Raw genomic sequence first — 15,237 nt, 5'->3', positions numbered from 1 at the left:
TTATCTGTCTATCCATTAGCTATCCCTCCATCCATTTATCAATCCTCTATATGTCCATCTACCTTTTTATCCTCCATCTATATCTCCCATCTATCTTTATATTCATCTGTCCACACTTTTGTCTCCCTGTATGTCTGTCTTATCTAATATCTAGCTTACTGTCTGTGTACCCCCTCGATGTTTAAAAAACAACCTATGCCATAGCTGATTGCATTGAACCATCTGAACACAAATCAACATTCTTGAACAGTTTTTTGCATTTTTGATCAGACACATGCACATACTTATTCATTCTTCTTTCACCCTTTCTCTTAGGTAACAGTTTGCTTTAAAAGCAGGAGAGGAGAAGAAAGGAAAATATCATGTTTTAAAAATGTATAAACAAGTGTTATTTATGGATTTATTCCCTGACAGCCAGGATGAATTATAGAAGCCATTTTATTAATATGGCTGTAGCTGCACATATACACTTATTTTAATTTAGCCTTTGAGAACATTGAGCTTGTAAGTCTTCAGAATCTGTAATACCTGGCTTGAAAGGGGGTCCTGCAAGCTTCTGTCAGCCTTTCCTTACGGTGCAAAAAAAAACCTTCTGCATAAAGTAGGTTCATGGAGGTGACCATACAGCCCTCCCTCCAAGGATCTCAGAATGTATCAGCACTGGAATTTACCTCTGTGGCCCTCAGTTTCCCTTTTTAAGAACAAGAGTAGGAATGCTTCCCTAGAGGCTTAGATGTAAACTGTAGGATACTCAGTCTGCTGGATACTCACTGGGTACCAAAATCCCTTCTCCAGCAGTTACTCTTCCCACAAAGCATGGCAGACCTCCCTAATCTGGCAGCTTTTGCCTTGTGAGAGCTGGGGTCACTCAGGGCAGTGAGGGAGCCACCCTGTAAAAGGCAGCTTGTTGCAGTTGTCAGAAACACCTGCCTCAGGCACGTGTACTATCAAGAGTGGGGATGGTGCTGAGACCCTGATGCTTATAGCGTGCAGCGTTGGGTGTGACTTGTCAATTTGTACAAAGAAACTTGTTGGATATTTCACTAGGGTTGCTTTGATTCTTTTTTTTTAATGACTTTATTAAAAAATACTTTTATTTATGCATACAGAACTGGTATACAGGCCAGAAGTACATGGGTGGTGAGAGGATTCACCAGAGACAGAGAGGGGAGCAGAATAGGCAGATCAATGAAGTACACTGCTGAGGGGAGCAGCAAGCGAGACAGGAGAGGTCTGTTGCCCCATGTGGGTCACCTCCAGGGGATCGAATTTGCACTGAAGCAGCTGCGGCTTGCCTGCAGTGTTGCACCTTAACCCGTTGTGCCACCAAGGAGGGCCGATTGCTTTGATTCTACATAATAGTTTGGGGTACAGAGAAATCTTAACATCAGGTCTTCCACCATAAACAAATAAAGTTCTCCATATATTCAGCTTACATTTAATTTCTCAGCTTATCTGACAACCTTGCTATTGCCAGTGTGCCCACCTTTAGTGGCTGTCCCAACATCATCTCTACAGATGGCATGGTTTTGGGTGATGCTGTATATAAGTGATGTGTTCCAGGTGCTTTTTTTTATAACTATTTATTTACTTAGGCATAGGAGAACTGGAGTATAGACCAGAGGTGCAGGGGGTGAGAGGACTCACCAGAGACAAAGCAGGGAGCAGAACAGTTGGATTGACTGAAATACACTGCTGAGGAGAGCAGCGAGCAAGATAGGAGAGGTCTGCTGTGCCAAATGCAAATTAGCTTCCTGGCCAGGGATCAAACTCAGGCCTCAGCGGTGATAGTGCTGAATTAAGAGTAGGTTAACCCCTAGGTTAACCACTAGGGAGGCTCTCCAAATACTTGGCTACTGATTTCCAGCTTAATTTCATTATGGTCACAGGACATAACTTTGAATTACTAAAATCCTTCTCAGTATATGGAGTCTCCTTTGGCCATGTGTGAGGCCTGTCTTTGTTAGTGTCCACTGGAAAGTCGGTGTGTTCTGCTATTTAGTCAGGTTGATGCTTATAAACGTGAGTTAGTTGAGAGGATTGTTAGTGTTCAAGTCTACTTTCTCCTTCTGGTTTTCTTCTAATTGTATCAATTATTGAAGAAGTGACATTGAAATCTCTGGAACTGTTTCTCCTTGTACTTCTAGAGATTTGGCTTCATCCAAATCTAGTCCCCTTTTAGTGTGTAAATGTGTGGGACTGTTCTATCAGTTACCTGACCACTGGCTATGAAATGTTCTGAGTGCTGCTCTTTCCTTCCTGGACTGCTTGCAAGTTTGTTTATTTGTTCTTTATCACTGATTTTGAACAATTATTTTCATATTTGGAAGTTTTCTTTGCACCATCTTCATGTATAGTAAACTTCTCTCTTGCAAAGTCATTAATCCTACTATTGTGTTTTTCATTTTGTTCTTTTTCTGTATCTTCCACTCTCTGTGTTAAACCTTTCAGCAATGTAGTTAATTCCTATTGATTGCTTATTCTCCTCACTATAGATTATTTAGAGTTTCCTACTCTTCAAGGCCTATAATCTTAGATTATGTGGCCCACAGTGTATCTGTTAGTTTGATGGGTTCTGATGTTTTCATTTTGTATAAAGCTTCTTGAACTCCTTTCAGAGTTACAACTAAGTTTCTTGGAAAGCACTTGACTCTTTTTTATTTTGCTTTTAGATTTACTAGGCTGACCTGAACTATTCTCTGTTTAGAGATAATTCTCTCCCAGTCCTGAGTCAGAACTTTCTAGAATTCTCTATGGAGTACAATTGTTCCATTCTGGCTTGTGGGGACAGGTTCTGTTCTTGGACCTTTGTAAGTGGCTGGCACTGCCTCCTTCCCTGCATGCCCTGCAATTTGATTTTTTTTTTAAAGATTTATTTATTTATTCGTACAGAACTGGGGTACAGGCCAGAGATGCGGAGGGTGAGAGGATTCACCAGAGACAAAGTGGGAAGCAGAACAGGCAGATTGACGAAGTACACTGCTGAGGGGAGCAGCAGGCGGGTCAGGAGAGGTCTGCCGCGCCATGTGGTCGCCTCCGGGGCAGGTGGGAATCGAACTCATGGGGAAGCGGCTTTAGTTTCTTAGTGCTGTGCTTTAACCCGCTGCGCCACCAGAGAGGGCCTGCAATTTGATTTTTAAGAAGATGACCAAAATAGACACCTTGTTAGGGTGAACTGAAACCAGGCCTCCCTTCCTTTCTTGTTCACTGCTCTTTCCTTGGCCTCAGATCCCATAAAGTCTCAGGGGGCTCTGTACAGCCCTGCCCTTTGCCCTGGTTCTTCTCTCATCTCCATGCTTCAGCCATACCCACACCAATAGAGATCTTTCTCTCCATCATTTTGGAAACTTTCCAGAATCATGACCTCAGTTCTCAGTATCCTCTCCAATATGTTGCCTTCCGGGAGTGAATGGAGGGCATAGGACACACAAAGGTTCCACTTGTACCTAGAGGGATCTAGGTAATTCTTCATATACCCTTTGAGCATAGGTGATGAAGAACCTTCTTCTGAAGAAGAAGCAGGTGCTGCTTGTACATGCATCCTGTGCTTGCATATTTTTACAGTCATTTCTTAATGTCATTCCTAACATCATAGTTAACACAACTTATTGTAACCTTTCACCAGAGAGAGTAGAGAGTAGGACATCTCCATTGTGGGCTCCTGTTGGTATACTATCACAGTCTTCCTTTCCTTGTAGGCTGAAAATTGAAGAACTTGAAGGGGAAAGGAGTCGTTTGGAAGAAGAGAAGAAGGTTCTAGAAGCACAGCTTGAGAGGTTCACCCTACAGGTAAGCACTAGCAGACAGTGCTGGTGTTTCACATCAGACACATTCTGACCTCCTATAAATCTCTTCATAGATTTGAGTGCACATCATTCCACAAGTAGCCAGTTTGCTGACTCACCTGACTACACTAACTCTCTGTCACCCCTGGCTGTTGAGTGTCCCAGAGCCCTGCAGAGAGGATGTCCTCATAGGCCTGCGGTCTTGTTCACGGATGTCATTCCCTCTTCTGCTGCCTGCCACATGCCCACTGTCCATCTGATATCTCTGTTGCAGGGGCTGATGTGATGGCCATGTATGGGGTATGGGGTACCCAAGGGAGAGCTGTGTCTGCCTAGGTGTTCAAACCCTCCTTCCTGAGGTCCTGATGTTGGACCACTGTTTACATTTTCCTTTGTTTTTGTTTATCTCCTCCTGTCTAAGTTTTTCCTTGGCAAGAAACTGGCAGATTTACCGTTACCCAAACTTTGGACAGACCATTGATTTTATCTTGACACCTATTAGAGGCAAATCACATCTCTCTTTTATTACCAATGCCTGGAGATGGGAGAAGTGACAACTTTGATAAAATGAGGTGCTGTGAGCTGCTCTGGACTGTGCACAGCTCAGGACCTGTCATCTTCTGCAGTTTAATTGGACTGCTGTCCTTGGATAGAGAGCTGGGCTGCTGGCAGGTGAGTCCTGATGCCCGTGTTAAAGTGGGCTTAGGGATGTCTTCCCGGGTATTTAGACCAGCACAGTCTGAGATCATGGCTGGATGACTTAGCTCACTTCCTTTATTCCTATTTCTGGGCTGTAAGATCTTTCAAAGGAGTCCTGCAGTGACCCCTGGCCAGGGCGTTGAGGGTGCTAGGTGAGCGCATTGTCCAGTGGCCGTTGCTACCTCAGGCATTACTATGTAAGAAACAGGGTGGGCAGTGCCTCACCTCACCTGCATCCCAGGTGACATGCTGGGCATCTATGCTCTAAGTGGGCCTGGGCACAGTGAGGGGCTCCACTGTGGTACTGGAGCTTGCTTCTGACCAAGGAAGTTGCCTGGAGAAGGTTTGGGTCCTTATCTGTGTGACTTTGCTCTTAGCATCGAGGTCTCCCGTACTCTGTGTGTACAGGAGCAGGGCACCAGCTGATGTGAGCCCAAATTGGGAGCATGAAGCCCAGGGTTTACCTGCAAGGTGTGTGTGTGTGTGTGTGTGTGTGTGTGTGTGTGAGAGAGAGAGAGAGAGAGAGAGAGAGAGAGAGAGAGAGAGAGAGAGAGAGAGAGAGCAGCTGCCCACACTAAGAGGGCACTGCACGTGCAGTCTGCTTATATCATACTGGCAGAGCAGATCCTGGTGGTTCTTAGTTTCACATCAAAAATGGGAGACACAGAAGCCTGAAAGAGTACAGGGTAGGGGCTTCTAGATAGCGGTGCTGCTCCCTTTGCTCCTAGAGTGGTTATTCTGGAGCCACACCTTGGGTCAGGGGTCAGGTGAGGATACTGACTCACAGCTGATGTTCCCTGAATGCTCTTGCCACCCTCCTCTCCTTCACCTGTGTGTCTGGATCCATCGGTCTCAGGAAGCAGCAGGAGAGTCCATGATGGCCTTCTGGTAGCCTGGTACTACGCCTTAGTACATGGCTCATTATCCTTCCCACCCCCTGCCCAGTGCACCCTGGGCTTCCTCTGTATAGATCTCAGAATTGCATCCCGATTGGCGTGGACTGAAGAGGGCTTCCTTGTATCATACCAGTACCACCGTGCGCCTTGATGGAGCAGCCTGCTGGAGTATTCCATGTACCGATGCCTTCTCCTGCTCTCCTCCTTCCCTCTGGAGGAGTCTTCAAGTTGGGCTGCTTCAAGGAAGATTGATTAAAATCAGCTGTAGTTTGACTTAATTGGGAACATATGCTTGGAGAGGGCGCTTGACTAGTTAGAACTTTTTGTAATTAGTTCACAGCTGGTCGGCAAGGAAACAAACTCCAGTTAACGCACCAGAGCTGGGTCCACACCCCTTCAGGGTATGGGTAGGGGGCATGCCTGTGAGCAAGACCCTACGTCACTTCCAGTGCGGTGGTGGCGTGAGTGCCTGAGGGGCCTCGCCTCTTCCCAGGCTCAGCAGGGTGACCTGTCATCTCCCGCATGGCGCCTGTGGGACTGCACGGCAGCTGTCTGGACGCCAGTGCTTAGATCTACAATTGCTTTTGTGTCACCCAGGCCCTGGTTTCCGATGGGAGACCAAGGCTAAGTAGCCAGCATTTGGATAGCTCAGACACACCATGTTTCAGAGGCAGAACAGGGGTGAACATGCCACCATATTTTTAATAAAGGCTGAATTGAGCAAACTCATGGGGTGCCAGGGCCAAGAACAGAGGAAGTTCCTTGGTTGCTACTATTTCTGTAGCAGTCAGGGCTCAGTAACCACACCCCTAGTGGGCCAGTGGGAAACACCTCTGATCCCCAGGCCTGTAGCCCTGGGCACCCCAGCTTTCCCCAGTGGCCCTGCCCATGTCTAGCAGTCTCTCATGACCCCCGGCCCCCAATTTCTTTCTATCCTTGGTCTCTCCCAGTCTTACTCCACCCCACTGAGGTTTTCCAAAAGAAAGACAGTGGTCAAGGAAACACAGTAGTGCCATATGTTACTTGTTCTGACCTACCTCTGATGGCTGCTCACCTGAGCAGGTGGACTGGGCTTGGTTTGCCCCTCAGAAGGTGGGGCCCAGGGCTCAGTCTACTCATCAGGGACATGGCACTGATGCCACTTCCTGATAGGATAGTTCCCAGCCAGGGCCCATCACACGTCTAGTGGATGTGGTCACTGCTGCTGCCATTACAGTGATGAAGGACACCCCTGTTTTACCCAGCTGTACACGTGGTGTGTTTCTGATGGACCTCATGGAACCCCCGAAATTCGAGGCCTAGAGAGCTTGTCTGTCAGACGCCTCACCAGGGCCAACCACCGCTAGTGTGACAGCCACACCTCTGGTGAGGAAGCACAGCCTGGCCAACTGCTCTTGCTTGGTGCCCTTGTCCTGGGCCCAGCCCACTTGTCAGAGTGATCCAGCATGCAAACCCAAAATTTTGACTAACATTCTGGATTTTGCCAAAATTTTGACAAACATTCCTAAGCATACAGGAAAGTTGAAAAAAAAAATTTAAGTGAACATCCATGTATCGACCACCCATATCCTGCCATGGACATTTACTATGGTTGCTTGATGACATCTCTGCCCATCCCTTTTCCATTCAGCAATTCATTTTATTTTCAGCTCAAAAATGACTAAGCAGAATTTACCTTTGGCCCTCAGCATAGCCTAATCACAGTGCTTATTCATTCAGGAAGGTTGGTGTTGGGGGGGTGAGGTGTGGAGCCCCTTACTTGGAGAAGTCCCCTTGGGGCTTCTGGAGCCAGGCCTGGCCCATCTGCTTCCCTGTTGTTGGCAGGGATGGGGCTGCCCCACAACCAGTCTGCACTGCTGCTCAGGAAAGGGACCAGACTAGCAGCCCAGTGACATTTAAAATAAGTGTATCTTTTTTGGAAATGGAGTGGGTAGAAAATTGCTGGGTTCCCTGTGAGCAGAAAGCTCACGGTGCCCGCAGAGACTGTCCCCACTCCCGGCCCTGCGTCACCAGGCTCTCAGCACTGTCTAATCATAGACTCCCTTGCCTCCGCCTGCTTCCTTTTTCCGAATACCGAGGGCAGGGATGGACCTTCACTGCACCTCATGCCTTGTTGCCCTCTTCATTATCAATGTGGTGACAACCCCAGACCCCTGGTCTACTTTCCACACAGCAGACCCCTGTGAGTTCCTGACGGCTTCCTCCTCTTCAGGCTCCTGCCAGCCTGTTACTCTGGGGACCTCTGTCCCTATCTCCACTTATTCCCACCTGTTCCCACTTAGCAGGAGTCCAGAATCCAGAGCAGTCCTGGCCTCTCCTCAGAGTTTTACATATGGGACTATGGCTGCTGCCCAGTCCCTTGGGCATGTCCCACCTCTGACTGCTTAGATTGCTTCACTAGTCCACTCCCAATACTTCCGGAATGTCCTCTGGGCATTGCTTTCTGGAAGAGCAGAACATGTTGCTAGAGATGTCTGGATTTGGGATGAATCCAGAGATTGTTCCATGCTGAGGAGGTTATGTCCCCTGGGTGAGGAATTCTGGCCTCAAGGCCTGATGTCACTCTGAGGTTCGCATGTTCAGTGTCCGTGGACCTAGCAAAGCACAGGCTGCAGGGTGAAGGTAGCCATGGCCATTGCACTGTAGGATGGCGCTGGCTGGGCACCCACCTCCACTGCATACCTCCTCGCTGGAAGACCACTGGAGGCACCATCCAGAGACCCTGCTGGGGTCTTTTGTTGATTCTCAGCGCACTGAGGAAGGGATGCAATGGAGGTGAAAGGTGCCTATGGGCAGCAGAAGCCCTGCAGCTCCCCTGGTAGAGGTCAAGGCCATCCCTGGCCTGCTCAGCGCCCATTTCTGCTCTGAAAGGCTGAGATGTCTGTGTGAAGAGCACAGTCCACAGCCTCCCTTGCCACACCTATCATTGCGGAAGCAGAGCTGTAGGAGCTCAGGCTGAGCCTCTCAGGACAGCCAGTGCAAGCAGCATGATACCTTTCAGCCAGCCTCCCTGCCCTGACCCTCCCACGCCCCACCCATCACCCCTGGGCTCCCATCACCTCCTCTGAGCTGTGGAGGACCTGTGTGGTGCCCACAGGATCTGCTTGCGGGTCAGCTTGGCCCACTGGATGTAAGTTCTGAGGGCTAAGACCTTGCCTAGATCACCTAGACAGCATCAGCCAGAGTCACTGTGGGGCAGTGTGGGCAGCAGGAGAGACTGCTCTTGCGGGCTTTAGATATGTACTTTATGGATGTTTGACCCCAAGGAAGCCACTCAACCTCCCAGTTCCCTAACCTTCATTTGAAAAGTGAGGATGAAGAGCCCACTTCCTAGAGTGACTGCGAGGACTAGGTGAATTGTGCATATAAAGCATTTGTGTAGCTCCTCTCGGAGAAACTTCTTTGAACTGCTGGTTATTCTTTTCTCTAATGTATATTCTTCCTGCCCCTCATTGTTCACTCGAAGTGCAAGCTATTCTGTACCTTGGATTTTCTACTTACTGCATTTGGGAGACTTCCCTTCCATATGTGGTGCCTGGTTTATTTTTACACAAACAGTGCTGTTTCACAGATATGCCACAACTTACAACCTCTTGCCTAGTGGTGGATATGTAGTTAGTCCTCCCTTTTCTATCAGCATGAACAGGGCTGTGGAGGGTGTCCTAGATACAGGATTTCCAGTGTATGTAAATCACTGTGTAGAAATAATTTCCAGAAGAGAGAGAATAGATCAGTGGGTACCCTCATATATTCTGATGGCTACCACCGCATAGTTCTTCACGGGGTTGTGTCAACATGCACTGTAATGGTGTAGGGCCGTATCCTTTAGGCAGCCTGTGAGGGTGCTAGTTTCTGCATAGCTTCCTCAACAGCATCCCATCAGATCTTTCCGTTTTGCTGGTGTAGAAGGTGAGAAGGGATAGCTTGGTGTAGTTTTAACTTTTGATCCTTTCATCATGAATGAGAGCAAGGATTTTTTAATATGCTTTTTGTATGAATATCTTTGTTTCATTTTCCTAGTGGAACAGTGATCATTTTCTTATTTAGTTCTTGGAGCTCTTTGTGTATTATGGAGTTTGCTTGAGGTGTTTTCTTTTTAACCAGGCAGAATTTTTACTATTTCAGTTTTTGTGTATATCTGCCTTTTTAGTTTTTAGTCTCTAGGTTTCGGTTTATTTCCTTTCTCACCTGAAGGTTAGAAAAGAATTCTCTGATTTCTTTCAGCTTAATTTTTATATTTAAAATTCTGTTTAGTTTAGAATTTGCCTTTGTTTTTTCACAAGATATGAGCTGAATGTCAACCTTATTTAAAAGCCTTTCAAGTAGCCCTAAAACCACCATTGTAAAGTCCGTCTTTTCCTTGGTGGTTTGTGATGACAGCCCCTGTGTATTGTGTGCCCCTATGTCTTTAAGTCTCTTCTTGTCTGTCTGTTTTTCTGAGTCCTTGAGTGAGATCAAGGGCCAGTGCTGGGTTGTCCTAATTACTATTCAACATTTCCATAGCTAATGTTTCTTGTGGTCCCTCTGTGACTCTTCTTCATCAGGATCTTCTTAGTAGCTCTTGTTTGGGACTTTATAATGAACATATCTACTCATTCTCTACCAGTCAGTTTAGAATTTTACTAGATTCTGTAAAACATAAAAATGAACTTCTGGAAATGTTAGACACAAGCTTTTACTGTGTGTCTGTTAGCTGGGGTCCTCCCCCATACCTCACTGGAACATGTTAGAAATATGTATTGATCGCACACATTTCTTACTGAATTTGCTTCTCTGTATTGTCTTCTTGTTTGTCTTATCATCAGCGAGTCTTCCTTTCTTTGCCTTCCCTGCTGCTCTTCACACACGCAAGCTCCAGGCTCCGCAGGTGGGGTCTGTCACCTAGTTTATAGTGGCTCTCTGTGTTCTTTCATATTTGGAGGAAGCAAGCAGTGTGCGGGTGCCCCCTGGGCCTGGGGGCTCATCATCTGGTCCCAAGTCCTTCTCACCTCAACACATTGCCCTGAGTGTTCTATATAAAACAAGACACATAATGTAGGGAGAAAAGCCTCAGCTCCCACTTAGGTGGCATGCAGGCTGCTCATGTTTATTAACATAGGACTAAAAAAAGCCAGCCCGCTGATGTGCATTTGTGTGGAGAAATTTCCACAGGCGTTGATTTCTTTTCATTTTTTTATGATAAGGATGACACGTCCTGAATATTAAGCCCTTCTCTCCCCATGGGCTCGCCAGCCCTCAGGGGCACCAGCTTCCCACCCTCATACTGTGAGCCAGTGCCAGTGGGCATATTATGGCGGGACCCTCAGACCCCTCATCACAGATGAGACTACTGGATGTCCTCAAGGGTCCCACTGAGTGGCTGAATGAAGCTCTTTTCACCTGGTGACCCTCAAGACTGGCCTGGCCCTTCTCTGCCACTGGCCACACACTGGTCACAAAGCCTCTGACACAGTAAGCAGTGCTGAGTGCTTTCTACCTTGACCTTCTGGAACTGTGTACTGTGATTTCTTTCTCTCCACGTGGTCCTTGAGATTTTTAAATTAAAAAGTAGGAGACCCAGTTTTTTTACAAACCTAGAAAATAAGCGTGGTTAAAAAATAATATGTAATTGTTCTCTTTAAGCAACTTGTTTTTTTCTCACAGCAGATCATGGAGTGTTACAGCCTGGAGAGAGGCAGGGTGGGGTGCCACATGCCCTCACTAATATGCATCTTAGGCACAAGCTTTAGCCCCTGAGCCACTTGGCACCACAGCAGGGAGGGCAGAGGTGGGCCCAGGTGCAGTCCACGCTCAGAACAGCACGAGCCCAGGCAGGCGCAGGCGCCCAGCAGGGCAGTTGTGGCCATCCTGGGAAAGATGGCCTGAGCCTCTGGGATAGAGCCAGGAACATACCCATCCCTGACCTGGGGTCCAGGTCTTCTGCTGTATCTGGCTATTCTACATGTTCTGTTCAAACCAATGAATTTCCATGACCAGAAAACTTGAGACTGGCAGACATGAAACCAGCTGTGGGAGCTCTGGGATCCTTCTTCTCCAGAAACAATCTTAGTACTTAACTAACCGCACACCTAGAATTCAGTCCCTGGTGAGTGCTGGCTGTCACTCCCTTCCCCGTGATGGCAGCACCCGGGATCTGCCCTTGCACAGATCTCCCACCTGCGCCGCTTTGTGCGGGTGAGCCTGTGTCTGTCCCATCAGCACCCGGCCGGGGGATTGCCTCAGCCCACTGAGCGGGGCATCTGAGGATGGGCATGTTCCTTCTGTTTTGTTCATACCACTCTCCTGTTCCTGCCGGATTGGCCTGAGCCCCTCTGCAGGTCATGTCACTCGTGGTCCTTTGTGCAGACACATGGGGAGTCAGCCTGGCTGGTGAGCCATCGCCTGCCTGTTCTGGGGTTTCTTCTGGCCCTGCATCCAGGCCATGAAGGCAAGCACAGGCCCAGATGAGGTTACCCATGGCACCTCTGCCTTGCTGTGGGGTCTGGTCTCATCCTGAGAGACGGAGACAGAGAAAAGGAGGTTTTAAGAGTCCTCAAGGTCGTCAGGAAGCAGCTTCATGAGGGCGGGTGAGACATAACGCTCATTATGAAGCCACTGGGAGCATGTGAGTGACCATCCAGGGAACTTACCATCTGACTGTTTTCTGTGATCCTGTCTTCTTCTTTGAGACAGGAACCACTGTTCCACAAAAAAATTCCCACCCACTACTGCCATGAAACCCACGAGAAACAAATCCCAGATGTTCTGCCTGTGAGAATCAACACTACTGGTGAAAAGGAGCTCCTGTTTGAATTTGAGCTTCCTGACAGCCCAGCAAGAAAGGATTCTCATCAATTACTTAATTCCTTGTACAGAAAGGTTTCGTGGACAAGACACTAAACTCTAAAAGAACCACCTCATGGTGCTCTCTGGTGCTCCACCAGGGATACTGTCACTGTTAAGAGCACCTTTGTTCAACTGCATGACTCTGAAATCTGCCCTGTATCTACATCCCAAGAACTGAAAGCAGGATCTAGAAGAGATATTTGTGCACAGTGTTTACAGTAGCATTATTCACAACAACCAAGAGGTGGAAACAGCCAGAGTGTCATCCACAGATGAGCCGACAAATGGGATGTATTTCATCCATACAGTGGAATGTTATTCAGCCTTAAAAAAAGAATGGGATTTTGATATGCGGGTCATCAAGAACCCAGAGGATTAGATGTTGAGTGAAATAAGCCAGATACAGAACGGCAAACACTGGAATGCACTTACATGAGGTGCCTGGAGGAGTCAGATTCCTAGAGACAGGAAGTAGATGGTGGGTTCCCGGGGCTGGAGTTGGAGAGTTAGTATTTAATTGGGAAGAGTTATTTTCATGATTGGAAGATTGGAAAGTTCAGTGGATGGAAGGTGGTAATAGTCACACAACAGTGGGAAGGTGTTTCACATCACTGAGCCAGACATTTAATGTGGTTAGGATGGTGAATGTAGTGTTTTGTGTATTTTATGAAACAATTTTTAAAGCAACTGTGTTAAGCAGCCTCCGGTGAGACTCTGACCCGAGACAGAAGTACGGTGCCTCAGCCTATGGTTGAGTGGCAGGGCGGCCATTTCTTCTCAGGCCTGCTTTTTGCCTGCTGATCCTGCACTGCGGGGCTTCCTGCCAACTCATACCGGCTTAGCAAAGATGGATTTCAGCTTCAGGAGAGTGTTTGCTCTCTATAATAGGGAGATCATGACAGCCAAGGCCGCCTAATTTCAAGAGCTTCTGCTCATCTGTCTGGCCAAGCAGTGATAGGGTTCACTTCGTTAGCAGTCCCCATGACTGTTGTGGAATGGCCGTGGGGTGGGGGGGAGGCCCCAAAACAACGGCCTCCAGACAGTGGCCAGGTGACCAAGTCCCCTCTTCCTTTATGACAGTGGCTTTCAGTACCCAGGTGAGCAGCTGGTACCCTGTGGGCTCTCACCACACATGCCCTCAGGTAATGGGAGCCTCTGGAGAGGCCTACCTATGGAGCATGTAGGTAGCTATGCCAGGGCTTATATCTCCCAGTTGTCTGTGGTCACCCCTCCCTCTCACTCACATCTGCCATCCCCAATCTGGAGTTTTGCTGAAGGTACCACCAGGGCTTTGGTGGATAGCCCCTTGGAGGAAGCTGGTAGGCTGAGAGGTCAGTTGCGGGGAAGACAGTGACCAGGGACACCGGCAGGGGTTTAGACCAAGGCCATCACTGTCATCTGCCTGAATGACCACCATCCAACCCTCTCTAGCTACTGGAATTGTCTCTCCTCCCTTCACACTGATAACAGCCTCTCTCAGCAGCCCTGAGGGAATCTGGGAAAAGTCAGTGGTGTGCCCTCCCCTGGGCTGTGTGAAGCTCAGTGCTGATTAGAGCTTAGGTCAGGGGAGCTTAAATGAGAACATGCAGGCCAGTGATGCAGAGCAAAAGCTCAGGTGATGAGGTTTCCAGCTTCACCTCATCTCAGGGGCCCACTCTGTGCTCCGTTGCCCTGTCTCCTGCCTGCTGGGTAAACCAGGGGCAGAGTCTAGGGATCCACCCAGGATCTCCCAGCTCCGGCAGGTAGAGCCAAACCCAGGTCAAGCTGGTGGCCCTGGAATTGACCTGCCCAGTGACCTTGTGTTGCTTAGTGTCTAGCTCAGGGCACATGTCTACCTGGTGAGGACTTTGTCATGTACTATGGAAATCACCCAACAGCCTGTGCCAACCCCTCCCCAGCTAGAGATGCATCAGATAACCAGCTGCTAGAGAACTCCATCTTCTGTCAGGCTGCCCCTCTGCTACCTCGGGCACTGTCTGAGCTCATCTCTGACTTGGGCAGGAGATGCCAGAAGGCACTAGTTTTCTTGGAGTTGACTTCCATGTGAATAATGGTGGCAGAGAAGAAGCAGAACTGTCTAATGGGACCCCAAGTTCTGCCTCTGCTGACCAGCACTGACATAGTAGGCAGGCCCCTACAGACCCAGGCACCCCAGGACAGGTAGTGCTGTCCCAGCCCAGTTCTTAACCCTTATGCAGTGCCATGCAACGGTTAAGGATGGTGCCTCTGAAGGGTCCCCATCAGCTTTGCCAGTTTTGATGTTCTTTGGGCTCCTGAGCCTTGGCCCGCAGTGGCCTCATCTATCATGCGGAAAGCTCTTTGCTTTCTTCAGGCCCTGAGGGAGGTAGGGGCCGGTTGAGGGATACCCACTTTCACTGGAGGTGGAGGGTTAGCTAGGAGTGCTGCCAACTGTCTCCTGCCCCTGGTGACCGCCTAGGGTTGAGGTTAGCCAAGAGCTATTCCAGTCTCGGTGTCTGCTGCACTAGTTCTGTCCCTCCTGGTTTATTGGGGGCCAGGAAGGCAGACTCCTTCAGCTTCCCAAGGCCACCAGCCCCTTCCTTGCTGTCTCTATCCTCCATCTTTAGAAATGCCATGGCTTACTGCCAGAACAACCAAGATAGGGCCACAGAATGGCACAAGCTGAGTGTCTTGCCTTGGGATGTTCTGTCTAAAGAGTCTGCTGGCAATGGGAGCATCGGCAGTAAGCCTGCCTGTGAGCCCCTCCTCCAGCTTCCCTTTAGACACACCCACACAGGTACTGTGTGAATGACTGGTGCCAGCCCAGGACAAAACCTGCCTTGCTCTCCATTGTGCTTAGGCCCACACAGTGCTTAGACTTGTCACTTGGGGTGGTAAATGGACCCTGCCACTTCCTCTGGTACCCAGGAAGTCAGCACAGATGGTCATCTGAGGGGGGGAGAAAGGAGGGCCATGAGAAGCCCCTTCCCTACATGTGTTGGTTTGGGTAGGATCTGTCTCAAATCTCTAGTGGAAGGACTGTCCCCAGGGGCTTTGCTCGCCCTCCTTTTTGA

The 15,237-nt window shown here is 48.6% G+C and overlaps 1 protein-coding gene across 3 annotated transcripts in view; it reads left to right on the top strand.

The window, feature by feature from the left end:
* The window catches only part of MAD1L1 (MAD1 mitotic arrest deficient-like 1 (yeast)), a 321,869-nt gene that overhangs the window by 214,426 nt on the left and 92,206 nt on the right, over nucleotides 1–15,237 (top strand). For all 3 annotated transcript variants that reach the window (XM_012729276.1, XM_004688054.2, XM_012729277.1), the window contains one exon: nucleotides 3,699–3,789. In XM_012729276.1, the coding sequence (XP_012584730.1) occupies nucleotides 3,699–3,789 (91 nt within the window). The remainder of the gene's footprint in view (nucleotides 1–3,698; nucleotides 3,790–15,237) is intronic.

This window comes from Condylura cristata, unplaced genomic scaffold, assembly GCF_000260355.1.
Source record: "Condylura cristata isolate star-nosed mole 26May11 unplaced genomic scaffold, ConCri1.0 scaffold00024, whole genome shotgun sequence".
Classification (NCBI taxonomy): Eukaryota; Metazoa; Chordata; class Mammalia; order Eulipotyphla; family Talpidae; genus Condylura; species Condylura cristata.
This window is presented reverse-complemented; position numbering and strand designations above follow the sequence as displayed.